General features: G+C 36.6%; 1 protein-coding gene and 1 long non-coding RNA gene across 5 annotated transcripts in view; one reads left to right on the forward strand and one right to left on the reverse strand.

The window, feature by feature from the left end:
* Positions 1 to 21,177, forward strand: part of rapgef4a (Rap guanine nucleotide exchange factor 4a) — a 33,984-nt gene extending 12,807 nt beyond the window's left edge. For 3 of the 4 annotated variants that reach the window (XM_004081920.5, XM_078939313.1, XM_020713135.3), the window contains 27 exons: positions 4,893 to 4,965; positions 9,153 to 9,208; positions 10,091 to 10,141; positions 10,228 to 10,334; positions 11,069 to 11,190; positions 11,271 to 11,454; positions 11,540 to 11,624; positions 11,738 to 11,798; positions 11,883 to 11,959; positions 12,022 to 12,168; positions 13,640 to 13,755; positions 14,599 to 14,684; positions 14,973 to 15,051; positions 15,144 to 15,288; positions 15,442 to 15,530; positions 16,153 to 16,183; positions 16,284 to 16,362; positions 16,443 to 16,589; positions 17,196 to 17,293; positions 17,522 to 17,647; positions 17,795 to 17,973; positions 18,057 to 18,147; positions 18,220 to 18,270; positions 18,431 to 18,518; positions 19,698 to 19,762; positions 19,860 to 19,914; positions 20,056 to 21,177. In XM_004081920.5, the coding sequence (XP_004081968.2) occupies positions 4,893 to 4,965; positions 9,153 to 9,208; positions 10,091 to 10,141; positions 10,228 to 10,334; positions 11,069 to 11,190; positions 11,271 to 11,454; positions 11,540 to 11,624; positions 11,738 to 11,798; positions 11,883 to 11,959; positions 12,022 to 12,168; positions 13,640 to 13,755; positions 14,599 to 14,684; positions 14,973 to 15,051; positions 15,144 to 15,288; positions 15,442 to 15,530; positions 16,153 to 16,183; positions 16,284 to 16,362; positions 16,443 to 16,589; positions 17,196 to 17,293; positions 17,522 to 17,647; positions 17,795 to 17,973; positions 18,057 to 18,147; positions 18,220 to 18,270; positions 18,431 to 18,518; positions 19,698 to 19,762; positions 19,860 to 19,914; positions 20,056 to 20,183 (2,616 nt within the window). In that variant the 3' untranslated portion in view covers positions 20,184 to 21,177. Of the gene's footprint in view, positions 1 to 10; positions 262 to 4,892; positions 4,966 to 9,152; positions 9,209 to 10,090; positions 10,142 to 10,227; positions 10,335 to 11,068; positions 11,191 to 11,270; positions 11,455 to 11,539; positions 11,625 to 11,737; positions 11,799 to 11,882; positions 11,960 to 12,021; positions 12,169 to 13,639; positions 13,756 to 14,598; positions 14,685 to 14,972; positions 15,052 to 15,143; positions 15,289 to 15,441; positions 15,531 to 16,152; positions 16,184 to 16,283; positions 16,363 to 16,442; positions 16,590 to 17,195; positions 17,294 to 17,521; positions 17,648 to 17,794; positions 17,974 to 18,056; positions 18,148 to 18,219; positions 18,271 to 18,430; positions 18,519 to 19,697; positions 19,763 to 19,859; positions 19,915 to 20,055 lie in introns of those variants that run through there. The other variant, XM_020713134.3, reaches the window with a different exon arrangement.
* LOC144988668 (uncharacterized) lies at positions 6,455 to 7,484 on the reverse strand. Its single transcript, XR_013652634.1, has 3 exons — positions 7,349 to 7,484; positions 6,642 to 6,743; positions 6,455 to 6,548 (listed from the first exon to the last, which is right to left on the reverse strand). It is a non-coding gene; the product is annotated as an uncharacterized LOC144988668 (long non-coding RNA).
* Positions 21,178 to 21,292: the final 115 nt, after the last annotated feature.

A 21,292-nucleotide genomic window follows, 5' to 3' on the forward strand; every position in this document is an offset into this window, starting at 1 on the left:
ACTGCTGCTCAGAAGAAGTCAGCAGCTGAGCAGCGCTCTGCAGAGCTGGCGGGCTGGCACAGTCTGCTCACTCTGCTCCCAGAGTGGCTCCAAGGCCCAGCTGCATCATGTTGGACCTGTGGACCAGCGTGAGTCTCTTGGAGTAGAAAAACTGGAAGCACACGCTCTGAGAGTTTGATAACGCTTGGATTAAGTGGTTTGGAGGATCCTCCAGATTTTTCTACAAAAACAGGCTTTATGGGACACAAACACGATCTTTAGGTAATCTCTTCTGCACTACTTATGCATGCATTTGTAGTTAAAAGGTCAGAAGCAAATGTTGCATTAGTCTTTTACTAAGAAATATGTTAGATGAGTTTTTACAAGTTTCTTAAAAACTGATTTTAATGTCTTAGCCATGTCCTTTTTTTCTTGGTTGAACAAAGTTAAATGTAAATTATTCAGATTTATCTTTTAAAAAAAATCAAGATTTTATAATCCTGTTTATGTAATATTATGCAGCAAATGGTTTGAAGTACAGGCATGCATTCACAGGCGTGCATTCAAGCACAGTGATGGTTTGCAATGCATGTACTCAAGCGTTAAACTCTGAGACACAGATTGAACTGAGCTAACAGAGATAGAACTTGGAAAACAGTGGCATCGATCTGCTTTTGCACCAAAAGTAAGATGACACAAGACTCTGTTTTCATCTGTTGTGTAATTTGACAACATTAAAAACCATCTGCAAGGCAAATCTACATTTAAACATTCTATAAAAGACAAGAGATGTTGTTCAACCAGAGCCAAAAGGCAGCAATAAGAGATGACAGCAAAATCATATCTGTCATATCTGTATAAACCGCATGTGCAGAAAAATAGACATATCACAATGAACAATTTTTCATTCTTTAAAAGATAGAAGATCTGTGGAATAAACAGATTTATTTAAGTGCCTCAAGTTACTGATGATAAAATAAGTGTAAATGTTTGCGGAACTAAAACTAACAAATGGCTTCATACTCCCATTATGTAAGATTGACAATAACTGATGGAGAAAAATGGATTATTTCGTTTATAAATTCAGATGATGGAAACAGGTGATTCTCAGGATTTATAAAACAAAGAAAGACTGTAAACGTAGTCACAAAGGTTAAAATAAAAATCAAAGCTGTCAATCTAATAAATAAAGGGATAAAATAACGTCTGTGACATTTTAAATCAATTTAAAGGTTGTTTTAAGGGCTTCTGTCTCTATAATACCAAAGCCTACCTCACACGTTCAGTAGTTTCTGATCTGTTCTGTCCAACAAACTGAAAATACCTGCTTTGATGGCATTTGATTGTAAAAATAATATATTTTTATGCACCTTAAGTCGTATAAAATACTTCTTTCAACTGATCAAACTAAAAGATTATTTTATTTATTTTGTATGTTTTACATATGTTGTGTTTAGTTCATCTTAGTTTTTAGTGATTTGCTTTAAAAATGATGAAATCTAACCACTTTGCATTTCTGTTATTTGTCATGATTCAGAGAAGCAAAAAGAAATCCCTGAAACTCCACACTGTTTTTATCTGTGAAAATGATCCACCTTTTGTTTGCTTTCATTATGTCGTACATTGCTCAATGACATGAATTTTTTTCTTTTAAATAAAAAGTAAGAGCTAAAGGTTTTTTTAAAGAAAACAATGCAATAAAAATTGATAAATATCTGATATTTAACAGCATTGTGTGAAAGTTTCTTTGTCATAATGCCAGAATTATCATTGTTAAGAACAAGGTGGAGTGCTCTTTCCTCACCTGACAGTGGTGCTAATCCTCTAAAGCAACACTTGCATCCTGCATGCTGGGCTCTGCCCCTCAGGGAACTCAGCTCTGTTGGTTCAGAGAGCTTGAGTTCATTTGATCATGTGCTCCTCTGTTTAAGTGCATCTCGCTAATCCTAAATCCTTCAATTGTCTGGAAAGATTGACAGGATTAGTGATCTAACTGTTGTAACACGTTTGCATTGATTAAATGTATAGTTTTTTATTTTGCATGAATAAATTATTCTTAAGTAACATTTAAAGGTCTGACTAAATTCATTAGTATAGAATCCGGAAAGGTTCTCATTCAAGTTGATGCTCATTGGAAAATGCTGAAGACACAGAGTTTTGACTCCGAGAGTGGTTCTCTAAAGCACCGCTAAAGCGATAACATGACCTCAGAGAGACGAATTTCATTTAAATGAGACCTTTGAGTACATTGCCATTAGGGAAAAAATAGGATTCTTGCCTTAACTTTGACCTCACTTAAGCAGAGATCATCAAGCCTGATCCTGAGTGACCCACGATTGACTTTTTATTGATCTATGGCTTATCTGCATGCAGCAAATGACGATTTGGTGTTGTTTTTTTTTTTATCACAGATGTATTTTAAGTCATGAATCTTCTCAACAAACCTGTGATCTTTATTGATGTAGATGTTGCAATTGCAATGCTTTTTAGACATTTATAGAAGTTGCTGAATTATTTAATTTTTTTGCAAGAAAGAAAGGAGAGGTAAAATACAAATTCTGTCCTCACAAAATACCTGAAAAACGAGCTGCTGACTAAGCGTTGATGAAAACGACACAAGAATTTGTGCACCATACATAGGTGCATATTCACTTTAACGACTTTCGGCTTTTCAAAAGCTTAAAGAAAATGTTTGAACTACTAAGGTCCACTGTGAAGCATGCATTTACAGCTCTGTTTGTAGCTGGGGGTTTTAGGGCGTGTCCACCTAAAGTCCCTCTCTCACCTGCCTATTTGGATATTTGTTAAACAGCTTTGCAAAACTGGTTTAAAAAGGGTTTGTTCTCTAAAAAAAAAACAGGAAATTTTGTCTCTGGTACAGCAGTGTAAGTTTGGTTTCAAAGACTCAAATATGGGGTTGTTTTAATCACATCGCTCGGGCTGAAATTGATACCATTCTGTGATCGGTCAAACACTTGAAATGGAAGTGGAGAGCTTTGTGGAGGCGCAAACTAAACACTAAAAAAGGAACATAGTTTCTGCAGAGCTGCAATAGTTTATTAGAAATTCGCCTCCAAGTTGTGGTATAAACACAGTATAAACTCAGAATAACCCCCCCCCCCTGTTGCTGAGAGCTCAGAGCAGATTGTGGCCTGCCCAGCGTATTTTCATAAATTTACTCTTTTCCAAACTGCATTTTATTGTCTGTTCTTGATTCACAACGATTTAAATAAAGTAATACTCATACTCAAATATATTTCTTACTACATTGCATTTCCCGCAACAAAAACATGTTAAAATCACCCAAAACCCCATTTTCATTGGAGAGTCTCTTTAAAAAATTCATTGCTGTTGGGGTATTTAGCACAAATAAAGTCTAACATTCTCTCTAGAAATTCCCTTGGTTGCCTTCTACAGTCATTCTAACAGTTTGAATCGGCCTGTCAGCAGCCCCACAAAGTCAAGACACACAACTATAATTTCAACAACTAACCACCTCTCTGTTGACACGTGAGCATCAAAAGCATTGCATTTGCATGAATGTGGGAGTGCAGTACTCTGTGTGTTACGTAATATCTGTGCTGCATGTCACAGCAGCAGTAAACTGCAGGCATGGCAACATTGTCTCGCTTCATTTGCCCTGTGGATTTCTGCATTTTGCACAATGTCAGAACAATGGTGAATATTATTGCTCAATCAAACCCTTGACAAGAAAACATTACAAATCCACAGAAAAAAATGGCCATTAAATCAAATTTAACCTCTACAAGTGAAGGATTTTATTTTATCTTTTTAACAAGAGCATTTTTTACTCCATCCCCTCTCTCTGATCATCAGTCTCTGACCCCTGCTAACGTTTGCATGCTATGAGTAATGCGGATGAAATGTCAACAAACACCACAAACTCCTGCTGACTTTGGCTCATATTGGAGGACAAGGATGCGACGGATTTTATTTCTCCACAAGGCTACTGCATCATAAAGAGAACTAATGTAAGCCAGGAGGCTTTTGTAGGGACACAAAGAAAGGTGCAAAATATAAATAATGTTCATTCTTGTGTGGTGTTATGGGTTTTTCAGGTCTGTCATTGGTCCTGTGCATTGCTGTCCAATCTTTATATTTATATCGGGTTTTCTTTTTAAATTTATGCCTTATGTAGAGATGCGGATGTGTGTTGGACTCTCTTTTATTATTATTATTATTATTATATATTTTCCACAAAAACATTATTTAAAGACACTGAAACACACCTCAGATCAAATCTCACAATCTGTTATGAAGTACTTTCATAAAAGGATGCCATCAGATTCAAAGAAATTGTAAATTAATTGAGATTTTCTACTGCTCTTCTACTTTATTATTACGTTTATTGAGTTGCTGTGAAAAGTACGGTAATAGTTTATTACAAGACTGTCCTGTTTCAGTACATTCTCACCTCAAAACACAAAATGGTACAAGATTGAAAAAAAGTGTTTGCATTGACAAACTTTTAAGAGTAAATTAGTTGACTATTCATTACAGCTGCATCAATATTTTACTTCATGTGCACACGAGTTTGATATAATAAAATATCTTGTTAAGCGTTATGAAAAATGCTAAGAAAACAGCACAAGTGGACGCGCACTTTAGAAAATGTTACTTGAACGTTTTTACTTTCCTCTTTGTTGACTTTTAGGGTGATAAAAAAACCTTTAGCACCTAATGACTTAAAATTGAACGTTTTGTTTTTTGGATTCTGTGCTTCATGTTGGATTGTAAAATGTCAGAACAAATATGTTTTTTCCTACTATTCTTGCTCATCCCTGTAATGCAAACTCAATGTTCTATCATAGATTATTTACATGGTGTTATATGTCCTAGAGCTGTTTAGAGGTGTAAGTAACGTTTTCAACATTGTCTTTTTTTTGTGGTAGAAATTCTACTATTGCATGGCCGGATTACTCGTTCCACCTTATGGTGTGATGGAAAGCACCTGTGGCTCAGACAGTAAGTGTTTTTCTTTCTTGTAAGGGATCTCAGTGAAGCTGCAATTTTTCTCTTCTTTCTTTTTTCCTTTCTTTGAGCTGATTTCGTATATCTTTCATGCCAGGTAGACTGACACATTCAAATCTATAATAGAGCTTAAACTAACTTGTTTAAAAGAAGTACGTTTTTTAATTATGCTGCGTAATTATCATAACTTAAAAATCTGAACCTAAATGCATCTACACAGTTCATATGAAGCAGACTTGGTGTTGTGACCTTCCCCTGACTTACACCTTCTTATTTTTTTATGCTTCTCTGCTGTAACTTAACTGAATACAATTTTTGTTTTATTCAGTAAAACTCTTTTTGACTTACTTTAAATTTACGTCCCATAAAAAACACGAACAGTAGTGTGCAGAGGGAATATAAAATCTGCTGATTTAGCAGCTGGTCATACAAATTTAATGATCGTTCAGAAACTATTCATTCCCTTTTCTCTTCTCTTTTGGTACAAATTTTGCTTTTTAAATATTCAAAAATCTTTAACATACATTCTAAGACAATCTGCTTTTTGCTACTGATTGACAGAATTTTTGTCATGTCAGCTATTCAGGGTTTATAAATTATGCTGGCGGAGCCTATTCCTCCTGATGTGCAGCAAATCTCCAGCAGTCTAACCGCTGGGTTTCTATAAATTAAACATGTTTTCAACACTTCTCTTTGCTGTAGCCCAGACTTTTCACCTTTTAACACTTTGCTCTTGACAAAGTGCATTTGACACAGCCAAAACTCCGTTGTACAAACAAAGTGTGGCTGTGTCAAACAGTTCGGCTGAGAAAAAAAAACGAGATAAAAAAGAAAAGTTTGTGTTTTTCGGTCAAAAGGCTAAGCTTGTATGCAGCTAAACTGATTAGATTATATTGACTTTATGTATCCCTTTGGGAGAACTTCAAGCATCGCCAGCAGTATTTACAAAAGAGACGCAAGTAAAAAAGAAGTGTAATAATATACAAGACAGTTTTGACACTGTGCATGACTATGATAACATCAGAGTCAGCACAGACAATGCGTGGCTACAAATTTATTTTCAAAATGCATATCTATATTGCTGATGCTTATCTTTTTGTTAGAATACCATTCTTTATTTATTTATCTATTTTTGGTTTCGCTGGTGACCTTACTGGACTTGGTGGTTAAAACCACAGACTTCTGCAGAAAACATGTTCAGGGTCTAGAAGTCTTTTGTTTTTTAGGACTGTCATCACGTCAACGTTTGATTTAACCGTTTAGTCTTGAGCCATTTTCTGACATAAAATTGTTAATTTTTTATCCCCCAATAAATAAATTTAAGAGGCTAAAAAATATTTTTTGTTCTCGCACCTCTTTTTCCCCTTCAATGTCATTGCTGGTGAAGCTGCAAAGCATCACTGTCATTGGATAAAGGACATCAGGGTATTCTAACAAAATGTTCCTTTGAAAAATTTGACATCTTAAGAAATCAAAAAAGAACGGTTGTTTATTGTACATGTAACCGACGTATAGCTTTGATAGCTTACATCAGTGTCAGTGACGTCCTTCTCCTGTCTTTGTGTTAGCCTGAAGCTCTGGAAATATAAATAACTGTCACAGCAACAAAATAGAAGAAGTTCGTAAAATTACACCAAGAATGTGTTTGTCAAATGCAGTGTCATTCTCACCTGGAACCACAAAGCACAAAGGAGTTTTGGACTTTGCTTTGCCATGTGGACACATTTGGTTCAACTGGTTTGTAGTTTCATGAAGCTTCGCACTGTCCATCACTGTAAACCAACATACAGAGAAGCAAATAACTGAGATGGAAGCAGTTTTGACAACTGCAAACTGAAATTGATGCCGTGTCTGAATTCACTCCCTAATCCTAAAAGGCTATTTAGTACGGGAGTTTAATGCAATTCAGACACATTACTTTTCTTTTTCTTTTTTTTTCAAATGCAAGTATGATGTCACAGACTTCTCAAAATAAAAACCTGATAAATAAGAAAATAAAATAAAAAATATATTTATGAATCCACTGTGTTATGATAAAGTAAACTTGGATGGTTTATAAAAATATGTTCACACACATTCAGTCAACTGATGAGTTTTTCAGAAGCAATGCATTGTGGTCTATATTTGCAAATATATTGTTCAAACTGGTTTGTTGCAGAGACTTTGAGGAATTTTTCAGTAGGCTGGATTTTGAAATCGCAGATTCGGGCACCCCTACCAAACAGGGAATAGTAGTGAGCTTGGACCACAGACATGCTTGGACACAGCCTTACTGTGACCGATGAGGACTCAAAATGCAGGAGAAAAGGCAGAACATTAAATGTTTAGTACATTAACCTACGCAGGACACAAAAACAAAAGGTGGCATAAAAATGACCTGACAATCCTCTTGTTAAAACAACAGGTGGCGCCAACGTCAGGGTGCATTTCCACCACCTACTGTGCAGGAGTGTGAGCAGCAGTGGGGGATTACCAAACACAACTGCAAAAAAAAACAGAAGAAAAGACAACACTATATTGACTATATTCTTTCAGCAAACTAGTACTTCTTTAAAAAATCAAGAACCAATCTAGAAGTAACCTAACAATGAAAAGCTGAAAACCAGAAAGAGAGGGTAATTAAGAGAAATGAAAACAGCTGTGTCTGATCATCAACCTGAACCAGGTGTGACCGACAGGGGGAAACCTCCAAACAGAACGCCACCAAAAACCAATAGCGTCGCTGAAAAAAGTGCACAGTTGTCACAAGAATCTGAAAATGCAAAACAACACAAAGGATGACACAAAGATGTAACTTAAAAAAACACAAATGCTTGTAAAAGTAAGAACGAAGGAGACAAGAGAGACAAAATGTCTGGCAACTGAAAATTAATGCATGGCGAGGGAATTATTAAAACTATAAGCGGATGCGGGGGGTCAACTCAACCTTGTTGTGAACAAGAAAGTGGGAAAATCAGGACAGAAAATAAAGTCAAATAACCAAACAGAAAGGCCCAAACACAGCAGGCATGTTCAAAGTCCAGCCTGTGGGGCAAGGGCAGCCCTTTTTTAAATGTCCACCGTCCCGCAGGCTTCTTTCATAAAATTAACAAATAAGCAACCCCCAGAACTTTATAAAAACTGTGCATGATTTCTTAATTTGGGTTGGCTACATTACGTTTTCATAATTACTCTGAAGAGGCACTGCCAGATGCAATGTACGACCAGCTAACTAGGAATGAACGGTGCAAAAACTTGACAAATTGACAGTGATTTTGGTAAAATCATATCCAGATGTATTTGTGGGAAGAAATGAAAAGTATGCTATTTCCAAAAAAAAAAAGTTCATTAGTTCATTTAAATGTAATGTTTTTAAAATAGTAAAAATAATGTCAGGCTGAATGTTTGGATCTCACATATTTCCACCTTCACCAAATCTGGCCCTCTTTGTAAAAAATGTGGATGACCCAGAAATACAGTCTCAGGTCTTTGCTTTAACATCACACAGTTGAGATCAGACTAAACCATCTAAGAATGTCTTGTAATTATAAAAGGTTCCCATTTCGAGGCGGTATTATTTACCAAGTCAATCCATTATTAGACCTCTGAACACTGATGGGCCCTTTTATGCTGCTTTTCCCCTACTGACACCACATTTTCCAGTAGTTTTATGACTCACTCTTCAAGCTATGGACTGCTTTTTATTTCTTACTGGAGATACACAGTATGACATAACTTCACTTTATTTATTTTGGTCTACATCTGCAGTTTGAAGCACATTGATATTGAAAAACAATCTCCGTAAGAGATTTGTTAAATTTTCCACCAGCTACAGTATATCAGGTCATCATGTATTTGCATTTGCTAAAATTGAAATTAAGGACCAAGTTTTGTCAAGAAGGAGATTCAGAAATGAAAAGAAAAGAGAGCAACAACTATCTCTAGATGGCATTTACTTTGGTGTTTGAAACATACTGTATGCTTAAGTAACTTGTGTTAACAGTCAAAAATTATGAAAAAAATGTGAATTAATTCAAAATATGCAGGGAATATTTGTGGACTAGAATTTGGCTCTTTCTTTTCAACATTTTAATTTTTAATAGCTTATGATTCTCACCTGTAGGTTTGTTGATTCATTGTTTTTCTGATAATTTTCTGTTTAACATGTTTGAGTGTTTTTTATGTATTTTTTATTTAACCAGGAATCCCTGATAAGGAAAACATCCCCTTTGTTCCACTTTCCAAACATCCAAATAAAGTAAGTCTGCCGACAATATCGAACACAAAAGCCCACAAAAGAGGCGAAACAAACTTTTGTTTCTTTTTTCTGGTTTTTACAGCACAAAACATGATAAAATGAAGCTCAAATGTGTCGTTACGTTTGAAAACCTTTCACTAAAAAAGAAAGTTTAAACAAAGGGACAGGACTTTCTGTCTCCATCCCAGTTCCTCTCTCTGTTTTTTTCGGCTGTGATTTCCTGCATGATAACGAGGCAGTGAAGCAGATTTATGGTCACTTAGCATTGTGTTTCATTCGCAGCACATTTGCGATGTCAAAATGAGAAATCTTTAGTTGTTTTCCTGTTACATAACAAACAAATGCAGTGCTAATCCAATTTAGCATACAAACTGAAAACTTAAACATGAGGCTTTAAAATCTCCACGAAACTGCTCTGCTTTCTGAGACATGCTGCACTTTAAATCACAAATATAGATTTTTCCTGCCTCAGTGGGAGACATGAAACCAATAAAAGAGGTAAAAAAAAAAAATGACAGTATTGCAGATTTTGAAATGATCTGTGTGCCTTTGGAGCAAATTGATGCTTCGGCTGAGGCTCAGAAGGAAGTGACTCAGAAGAAATGCAAAAAGGAAAAATTCCAGAGCGCTTGAAGCTGGTGATTCAAAGTCAACAGTTTAAATTCGGCATTTTGAATAGAATAGAATGGAAAGTAACAAAAACTTAATTTGACTCCAAGCAGGGAAATTGGGCTGTCCAGCAGTTTACAACAATGAGAGCCTCAATAAATGTAATTAAATCTTCTTACCACTATTTCTCCAACCGGTAATTAAACTAGACTGTTGTGTTCTACAGGAAACCATTGTCTTGAGACAAATTTAGCTCTTTGCGTTTCATTGCAGAAGTCTCTCATTGAGAGTCCAGCCAAACCTCAGCCTAAATGCATGTCTCAGGTAGGAAACAGCATATTTCCAGTGTGTGTTTGGCTCGAGAAAGACTTTTTCAAATGAGATGTGATTCAGCCTCTGCATGTGCTCAGACTCTGTCAGAGAAGATCCTACATGCCGGGAAGATTCTGCGGAACGCCATCCTCTCCAAGGCACCTCACATGATCCGAGACAGAAAGTTCCACCTGAAGACATACAGGTTAGCTGGGAGCTGACAGATAATGACTTTGGAAACTACCAGAACTACAATATTAGAGGAGGAAAATGCACAAAGCTAGATAAAAAAGTATGTTCACGTGAATGTAATGTCACAGTAAATGGCTTACTACACATTTTCTAGAAAAGAAAGTTTTCCTAGCCAAGCAATAGCACTGATATTATTGCTACCACACCTTTCCAAACAACAACATTTTTGTTCTGTACCCTCACTGATATATTTTTGCATATAAAAGAAACAATGTTTTTAATACAAATCTTTACGTGAATGAATGTGTTAGGTTTTTTAAAGTCATAGGAAAAAGCTCTTTTTGGTACAAGTATCCAGCAAAGTTTTTTTCTCAAGCAACAACCAAAACATATCCATATCAGTACAATGTCTGCTTACTTCATTGCTTACTTATCACTCTTTTATGTTTACTTGTTATTAAATTATGATAGTCTCATGACAAATCAACATTTTCCATTACAACGTGAATCAAATGTCACATGAAAGATCAATATAAAAATGAACCAGATTTTTCAACAGTTTGCTTTGTTATATATATATATATATATATAAAATGACAATTGTAATTGCTGCTACCCAAAATTTAAAAATACAGTCAAATGAACTTTAAAGGTCCAGACATAAATTGTTTTTTGGGTTCTCCAAGTTTAAAAACAGCTTCGGATGAATTTCCAAATACACAAAACATAAATAAAGTGTGTTTGCAGGCAATGCTGTGTGGGGACTGAGTTGGTGGACTGGTTGATGCAGCAAAGCTCGTGCGTCCACTCCCGTCCTCAGGCTGTGGGCATGTGGCAGGTGCTGCTGGAAGAAGGTGTTCTCAATCATGGTGAGAGGGCCTGCACCCGCAAACATTTAAATCAAGGGTTTGCATTGGAAGAACTGCTGTCTGTGCTGTGATCACTGCAGTGGAGCAGGAGATGAACTTCCAGGACAAGTATCTTTTCTACCGTTTCCTTGAGGATGAGAGGGAGGATGCTCCTTTACCTAGCGAAGAAGAGAAGGGGGAGAGCCAGGAGGAGCTGCAGGAGGCCCTGCTTTTCCTGTCTCAGACTGGACCTGATGCTCACCTGCGGATGATTCTGAGGAAACCGTATGTCTCCGCATGAGCTCTTACAAAGGCAAAACAAAGCATTGTGGTGGCACGGCAGTCTCTTGACTCCCTTTTTGTTTTCTAGATCATCTGACCGAGCAGCAGATGACTTGGAGATCATTTATGAAGAGCTGCTCAACATCAAGGCCTTATCTCATCTGTCGACCACTGTGAGTCCTCCATATCCATAAGAGGGTGACACACCACTGTGCATGTTCCTCTGGTTGTTCCTCTGGTTGTGATAAAACTCATCTTTCACAATCTGTCCATGTGGCTGGTGCAGGTAAAGAGGGAGCTGGCAGGAGTTCTTATCTTTGAGTCCCACGCAAAGGCAGGAACTGTGTGTAAGTATGGGAGTGAGCGGCAAAGGCGTCAATACATTTATTACAATCAAATCCAAACAATATTTTTTAACGTTTTTTTTTTAGTGTTCAACCAAGGAGATGAGGGTACATCATGGTACATTATTTTAAAGGGCTCTGTCGACGTTGTCATCTATGGGAAAGTGAGTTTTTCTTCTGTTTTGAAATGCCTATAAGTGTGTCATTAACTGATCACTGCCCACAGGGTGTTGTCTGCACTCTGCATGAAGGAGATGACTTTGGGAAGCTGGCCCTTGTGAATGATGCGCCACGCGCTGCCTCCATTGTCCTGCGAGAGGACAACTGTCATTTCCTGAGAGTGGACAAGGAGGACTTTAACAGGATTTTACGGGTGAGTTTCAGGTTAATGCAAGCGGTTCATTCGAATCTGAGAAGCACCATCGCCCCCTGCTGGTGAACTCACGGTGATGCCACAGAAGAGTTGTGGCGCTGAATCAGAATCAGAATCAGAGATACTTTATTGATCCCACTGTTCCCACACGTGGGAAATTTATTTGTCACCATAGCAACTGAACTGACAGCAGAAGGAAAAAAAGACTTAGAAGTTGTCTGAGTTCGACCCACCGTCCATCATTCCATCAAATATTGAATGTGATGATAAAAGGTTGGTTTTGTGGGTTTATTAACAGTGAATTCAAAGTTTCATTATTAAAAAAACACATTTTTGATGTTTTAACTAAACTGAGCGTCTGTGTTAAATGTGGAAACGTGGATCATAGACCACCAGTTTCATAAAAACCTTTTAGGCATTAAAAAAAAATGAAACAGTATTACTGTGAGATAAAAAAGTAGCTAATAATACAGAAAAAGAGCAGAAATATAGACACACTAATTCAAGAAAAAAGAATAAGGAAGGTAAGTGGCAGCCACCACCACCAAATGTCTATGAAGATAAATTCCTCATAATTTAATGTTTTATTTTTCATCAGGATAAAAGATTGTTTTACTTGTGGAAAACATTTGGGAAAATTCTAAAATAGCAAAGTAGTTTTACAAAGGTCTGAATACACAAAAAATATATATTTTTATCTCAGACTTTGACAGTTTCAATTAGAATCCTGTATTTTATGTTTAAGGCAATAGAAGTTAATTTAAAAAAAAGTGTTTTAACCCATAAGAACCCAGACCCATTTTTTCGCTACAGTGAACATTTTGCAGGATAAGCCACAGAGTAAATGGACCACATGGCACATTTCCGGTGTTTTTCTGATACAATGATGTCATATTGGGTTATTTGGAGCTTGAAACTGCATCTAAACAAACCACCACGCTTTAAAGACAAAACAATTTGTAACTTTTTGCCATAATGCAGAAGAACACATCACAAAAACTAAACACAAACAACATACAAGTACAAAAACCAAAATCTCTGTGAAGCACGGTGGTAGAAGCTTAATGGTTTGAAACAGAGTAATGGTTTTCAGCCAATCTTTGTAGAAAGAAGGGCTAAAACCTTTTCTTAGATGGAAAATGGACGTGCTGCACATAATTTACAATTATGTGAAAAACGTACATAAAAAAACTGCTTAATGTTGATGTTTCTAAGAATTTTTTTAATGTCTTGCCAGGAAAAAATAAGTTTAACACTTTAGAGTGTTTGCAATTAAAAATTGCAGATTTTTATTTTATTATTTTGAAAATGAAAATGGAAGTGGTTTATTTCATTTCCAAAAAAATGGAAAGAAAATGAATGTAACTTTTAAAGCCTTTCTCAATTTTTGTACATACATTTTTTTTTGTGTCTGAAATGAGGTCCTCATTAACCTTCTTCTGAACACTTGTTTTTATGTGTTTGTGTGAAGGATGTGGAGGCAAACACTGTGCGTCTTGAGGAGCACGGTCAGGATGTCCTGGTGCTGGAAAAGACTCTGGGCAGCGCTCGAAACTCCGCCGACGGATCCTCTGCAGTCCATTACAAGTAAATTTACAAACACACCAAATGTACGCATCAGACAAAGCTGTTTTAAGACCTATTTTAAATTTAAACATCACAGTCTCAATTTCTTGACGTTAAAACCACTCGGCACTTTGTGATGAATGAGCAAAACATACTATTTACTTTAAAACAACTGGTCATTTCTTGACTGACAGCCTCTTCAATGTTTTTTTCTTTCTGTAATTTAAGAAACCTATGTGAAATCACCCCTCATAAAACACATTGACATCAATGGGATGAGCAGAAGGAAAACCTGCTGCTAGTCCTGCAACCAGAGGAGCCCGGTGCTCTGCAACAGATGAGCGTTATCCTATTAGAGGCGTCTGTCACTGTACCGCAGCAGCTGTAATACACACAGACCTATTAATGGTAATGATGGCCTGACTCCTGAGGGGAAAAGAAGGCCTGGCAAGTCACAATTACTTGTTCAGAGTTGCCCTCTAATCAACTCCACTCTTCACACAGGAGAGTGTCAAAACTAGATTCTGCCCCATGAGAAGAAAGGACAGGGCCTCCCTCTTGTCATGCTGTTATCAAGTAATAAAAACAACCAAAACTGGATTGTGTTCATTCACCTTCAAATACAAGACCCCCCCCCCCATTCATTTCTCTCTTCTGTTTTTTATGGCTCCTCTTCTACTACTTGTCCCTTCATCTTCAGCTGCCCGAGAGCACTGATTGTAAATATGATTGTTAAAAAATGAAGCAATCACAGACAAGCTGGAGTAAAACAAATCAGTCAAGGGCCATAGCAGTGCCATTAAGCATTATGAGCCAGCTTTGCTTGATTAGTCAAGGGTGTGTTCTGCTCCTTGGTTTCCACAGATACAGGGTGATGTCCGGGACGCCTGAGAAGATTTTGGAACATCTTCTCAAAATGATGCGCTTGGATTTGCAGTTCACCGAATCAGGTACTGTTGAACACGTCCCCACCAGAATGTCACTTTGTTCATGTTCAATATGAGCTGGTGAAGGCTCTTCCTCCTCTGTCCTCTGCAGACTGCTCTGCACTCACCCATTTGCTCTTATCTATAATTAGCCAAACATCACAGAGCTGATCTAATTACTCCATCTATGTGGGTGCATATGGCTTTAGCTCACCTGCAGAGGTGACAGAGATGGGGCCATGTGTTCAAATGTCTCTTTGATGTATTCTTGGAACATGGGTCTTTAACTTGAGCTTCTGTTTCTCGTCACAGACTCAGCTTTAGATGACTTTGTGCTAATGCACTGTGTCTTCGTACCAAACAGCCAGTTGTGTCCATTGTTGAGAGCACAGTATCCTTTTACGGCGCCGGGCTTCTCCCCTTTAATGAAATCTGTCTGAAATCAGAGACTTGATTTGTTTTGGTCCTTAAATTGACGTGCAGCTACCATGCCCAGGCCTCTCAGGGCTCAGAGCAGGAGAAGCTGGACTACGCACTGAACAACAAACGCAGAGTCATCTGCATGATCATGAAGTGGGCTACAGTTCATGATGACCAGCTGCAACAGGAAGACGTGGCCTTCCTTCAGGTCAGTCCAAACCTTCTGTTATGAAAGGGAAATAAATAGAACAGCAGCAGAGATGTTTAAATTATGCCGGTGCATTATTTTAACACAACATTTTGCCCATTTGCCCTCATGTAGAGATGTCCTTGCTCTCACAAATCACCATGTTTCGCTTAGGAATCTCTTATTTCTGCATCTAATGATGCCACGTGGCTTCCAGCCCTTGGGGATCAGCTGACAGAACTGGAAAGAGTTGTAAAGCGCTGGTATGCACACATTTGGTCTTCTAGATCAGTCTTTTTCAACCAGTGTGCCAAGATTTTAAATATATATACTATATATTTAATACATATTTAACAGTATTTTATAGGTACCCCTCAAGTTTAAAGACTGTGCATGAACAGCCCCTTTTTTATTGAGACTGGGGCAAACAGACATTGAATATTTTTGTAACAATTGAGTGTGTATGGCTGCCATTTTGGATTTTTCTCGTGGCTAACGATTTTCTGAAAGAGGGGTACGTCCATACCAAGTTTGGAGCTCGTACCATTAATTCACAATTTGTCTGAAATATAAACCTAAATATCAACTGCTATGTGTTCATCTTGTTAGAGATGTGAAAAATCATAAAATACATTTTTCTTTGAGTTTTTTCGATTCATTTGCAGGACACTTTGATCAGGGTTTCTTTTTTTTTTACATTTTGGTTGGTGTTGTGTCTTGAATTTTTTTATCCAAGAAAAGTGTCCCTTGGTTGAAAAACACTGAACATGATGACAAGAATCAGAATTTCTGCTGTTGTAAACATTCAGAATCATGACTTCTGAATATCTAGCAGTGATCATTAAACTTGGTAGTTAAAGTTTGATTTATGATTTTTCTCTAAAGTGCTGAAGCTGCCATGGCCTCCCAGAAAAAGGTAGGTCAAAAATGTTCCTGTTTTTGATTTATCAAACATCTCGTGTTTTTTTTTCTTTGATATATATTTGAGAACCTGGATTTGCTGAATTCTCCCACAGCACAAAGTCTTCCTGCGGCAGTTCAGTTTGGGAGAAGAGAAGCCACAAAAACGCCAACCTATCAGGGGCAGTGATGAAAGTAGGTAAACTCTCTGCATGATCGGACCAGTGACAGGATTTTTCTCTGTGATCATAACTTCATGTGGCTCAAACCTTCAGTTCTGTTCAAAGTCTACTGCTGTGACCACACGTACACCACCATCAGAGTCCCTGTGGCCGCTTCGGTCCAAGAGGTGATCAGTGCTGTTGCTGATAAGCTGGGGTCGGTGGAGGAACTGAACTTGGTCCACCTGAGCTCAGCTGGAGGTGAGAAGGCCACCAGTTTTTAGGTGGTCAAACCAGTAAACTGTAGACTGCATTCAGTCTTTTTGTGTGATTAAAACAGCAAAAATGTTTGGCTTCTGGCGCTTTCCTGCCTTCTTTAGAAAGGTTTTAATAAACGTTTCAGTTTTTTTTATCTCTAAAAAATATCAGCTTTATCATTTGAAGCACAACTGAAGTCTTAATCCTCAAGATAAGACAACTAAACTTGCAAATCCAAATCTGTTGTGGAAAATCAAAACGCAGTATCTTGCTAAAGCTCACCAAATCATTATTGATCCTTTCTGCACATAAAATATTTTACTGTCTGAGAATTTGTTTACCGGTAAATATATTTGGTTCACCATAAGCAAAGGTATCCATATACACATGAGGCTTGTTAAAAAAGAGAAAGCTTGTGTTTATTAACCTAATACCTGAACAATATTTTACTTTTTCTTTTCATCATTATTGTTGAAATTATTGGCATAGATCTTAATCTAACATAACCAAAACCTCTTTTTTTCTAAACAGACATGTACACAATTATTTGATAAACTACATTTGTCCATAAGTTTTCCTTGATTTTTTTTGTTGTACTTTTTTCTACAGAGAAAACCATCTTCAAGCCAAACGATGTGTCCGTTTTCTCCACGCTCAGTGTAAACGGACGTCTCTTTGCCTGTCGGAGGGACCAGCTGGATTCTCTGGTGTGTTCAAATCACAACAGAAAATAAAATTTTAAATTTTAAACAACCCCAATTTTTTCTTGCATATCGTCGTAACTCTCACTTCTTTTTGCTCTCCATATATTAAACATGTGCAACATATTAGAAATAGATATACTGTAGCTTTTTTTGTACATGTTAGCCGCATTTTTGTATTTTGGTAGATTTAGCACAAACCTTTTTCTTTTCTTTTTTTGATTTCCTTTTTAGACTCCTTTATCTGAGCAGGGGGGTCCTTCTTCTGGGTCATTAAGCAGCTTTGAGCTGATGAGCTCCAAGGATGTGGCTTACCACTTGACCTCATACGATTGGGAGCTTTTCCACTGTGTACATGAGGTAATAACTCTGGGGATTATTATTATTATTATTAGTAGTAGTAGTAGTAGTAGTAGTAGTAGTAGTAATAAAAGTATCTGAAAAAAACAGGTAGATTTTATGTGAACAAAATGAATTATTCCTACACATCGATTATGTTTTTGGCAGCTGGAGCTTATCTACCACACATTTGGAAGGCAACACATCAATAAGACCAGCGTGAATCTGGACTTATTCCTGAGGAGGTTTAATGAAATTCAGTTCTGGGTGATAACAGAGATCTGCCTGTGTTCTCAAATCAGCAAGAGAGTGCAGCTCCTTAAAAAGTTCATCAAGATTGCTGCTCAGTAAGTATTTTTCTGCAGCCCCGGTTTGTTGCTTTGTTTGTGCCATTATTAAATTACTTTTTTTTTTTGCATTTATGTTTTAGCTGTAAAGATTACAAGAATCTAAATGCGTTCTTTGCCATTATCATGGGATTGAGTAACCCAGCAGTGAGCAGACTGAGTCAGACCTGGGAGGTGGGTACCTGTGGATTTTTCTGCTCCCTCTTTCACTGCCAGTTGGCAACTTTTTGCTCTTTGTTTCTGCAGAAACTTCCCAGCAAATTCAAAAAATTTTACGGAGAATTTGAGAACTTAATGGTAAGCTAAGAAACCTTGTCTGAAAGTTTTTACTTTTAGAGAATATGTATTTGAATAGATGTGTTTTATGTTCTGGATACTGCGGGAAAATGTTTGCTTAGGTTTAATTTGTGCTGTGATGTGTTTAGGACAGTGTCTTAGCAATGCAATTGTTTTGCAGGATCCATCGAGGAACCACCGCTCATATCGTCTGATTTTCTCAAAGCTGGAGCCTCCCGTCATTCCTTTCATGCCTCTGCTGATCAAAGGTGAAAGCCATTTCCAGTGAAGGTCATTTATAGGTGTTATGGCCCACTTGTTATTAGAAAAAACCTGAATTGAAAAATAGAAGATGTAAAGTAGTCTGTTTCTAAATTATTGATTACTAATAATTAGAACTAGTAACAGGTAAAGTTAATAACAGACAATCCTGTTTGATATCATTTTTTAGTACAACCCTATTGTCTTTTTTCACTTTACAGATGTTGTTCATTAATATTTCCACGACGAACCTGGAACTGTCCATAAAAACTCAATTCTGGGTAGAACATGTTGTCAATTTGTCCTGCAAAATCTCGTAAATTTAGCTTAAACTGTTTTTTATGTTGTATTAAAAATATAAGACGTGCAGAGACAAAATGAAAATGTATAAATCCAAAAACAAAGGAAAGATAAGTTCAAAATAGTGTGAAAAATGGCTTAAAAAAACAGGTTAACTTCCACTAGACTATTTTCTAGGGGTTTATTCCAATGGATTATTTATTGCAACTATTATGTGTCATATAGTTCTTGTTATGCTTGTTTTAAACCAAAAATATTGAAACTAATAACTTTTTAAAACGTCCACTGTAAATTTTAAATGAAAAATGTCTATGAAGACTCTCATTCATCCAGGTCGATTCCATCATAGTAGTAGATCTACTATGATTTTAAATGAAAACTATACTGATTGGGTGGTCGGTTTCATTTCTACATCACTGCGAACAACCAATGTGATTAGCAAACTCACCGGTGACTTCAGAGATTACTAAGAGTTAACTATTAAAAGAGCAAAAGCAGGCCCAGTACAAATCTGTTCTGCATTTTTTAAAAATATATATATATATATTTCAGCTTTCCTTTGGTGAAAAGCTCTTTATGCCGTTTCAAAATAAAAGAATCCTGTAGTTGCTCAAACAGTTTAGAAACAAGCATAAAAAACTTTTTTGACACTAACTTTAAACCTCCATACTTTCCCAAAATGTTTATCTAAGAAAACGTTTACTTTTCGTTTGCATTTTAGACCTAACTGTAAGAATAAGTGAGACACAACAGAAACCACACAGATGCGCACATTGATCTCAATGGCCCTTGGCTGAAACTTTGACGTGTTTTTATTGGATGTTTTTCCAAAAACAGTTTCAACATCTTTTCCAAAATTGGTGTTCTCTTTTTCTTGTTTCTTACAGACATGACATTCACCCACGAGGGCAATAAAACATTTATTGACAATTTGGTCAATTTTGAGAAAATGGTAAGTTTTTTTCAGGTCAAGATCGTCGTCCTTCAGTCGGTGCGATTTGTCTTTAGCAGCGAGAATTTGATGCTGATTGCGGCTTTCTGTCTCACAGCGGATGATAGCCAAGACGGTGAAGATTGTGAGATACTGCAGGAGTCAGACATTCAGTAAGTTCCGCGATAAAGATTGGTCAAAACTGCAGAGATGTGTTTGTAAGAAAAGGTGTTTGTATATAAAATATTTCAGATTTGTCCATGTTTCACCTCATTATTTTTGTCCAACCCCTCCAATCTTTAAAAACGAAATAGGTGAAGATGCACCACTGCCCAGCAAGCACCACCCAGATGTTTGGACCTATGTTCGTCAGTTCAACGTGATTGACAACCAAAGGATATTAACTCAGCTGTCTCATGGACTTGAGCCCCGCAGGTCTTGAAACCACTCAGGGACAGAAATATTACCCTCTAATGCTGCTTCACAACATGACATGTGCTCAGATTATTATGAATTTACTCCAATCACATGGAGGACCTAATGAGGCACCAGATAATGACATATTGTTTCAAAAGCTGTTGGCTGACTATTTAAGTCTTTTATTACTGTAATTTGGGATTTTCAACAACAGTAATTGTTGCCGGATGAAGTACCTCTCATATTGGGGCAACACAGAAACCATCTCAAACTCCAGCAAACCTCGAAAAAGACAAAGATCTTATTGAAGGATGGGAATTGTGATGTTGAGTACATGATGCTTGCAAAATTCTAAATCTCAATGTTACTCATTTTCAAGTGTTTTGAATCTTTTACCAAATAATATTTGTACATATTCTTCCTTTTTTTTTTGTGCTGTAACTGGCTTATTATATTTAAGATGACTTTTGCAAATGGATGACTGTAATGATTATTTATGTGAACCCAATTCTTTTAAAAAGTATCTAAAGTTGTTGATTTTTTTGTATCACATACAATTTTTTAGATGTATTAGTGTACTGGATTAAGTTTTCTTTTTCATGTTTTGCTTTTATATAAATATGTATATATTTTTCCTTTTATTTTTTACATTTTTCTACACCAAGATGAGAGGAATTACAATATTTGAAACAATAGGAGAAAATGTAAGGAGAAAAACTAATGTCTGTCTTGGGCAAACCTTTTCTTAATGGAATAACAAAATGTGTATTTTTTCCTCCCCTTTTGAGGAAACTTGTGTAAAAATTAAAATCTCATTGTTCCTTAAACACATAAATAACAACAGGACCCAATATATTTATTAAAATTTTGCTATAAGTTTTTGTTTCCAGAATTTGTTTAATATTGCCAAAATAGTAAATGCTACAAATATTGAATTCATCTACATGGGTATAGACCAGATTGCTGTTTTGCTGATTAATAACTAATTTGTATACAATAAAAACTGGCTATCTTGCACATTAAATTAAACTATTTTTTAGGAAATCACTACTGACATTTCACTACTACATTTGCTGCATTGAAATTATCCTTTTAGACACAGGGGTGTTTTTTATTGGGAATGGACATGTTTTC

The sequence above is a fragment of the Oryzias latipes genome, chromosome 21 (assembly GCF_053564925.1).
Source record: "Oryzias latipes strain Hd-rR chromosome 21, Olatipes_Hd-rR_3.1".
NCBI lineage: Eukaryota > Metazoa > Chordata > Actinopteri > Beloniformes > Adrianichthyidae > Oryzias > Oryzias latipes.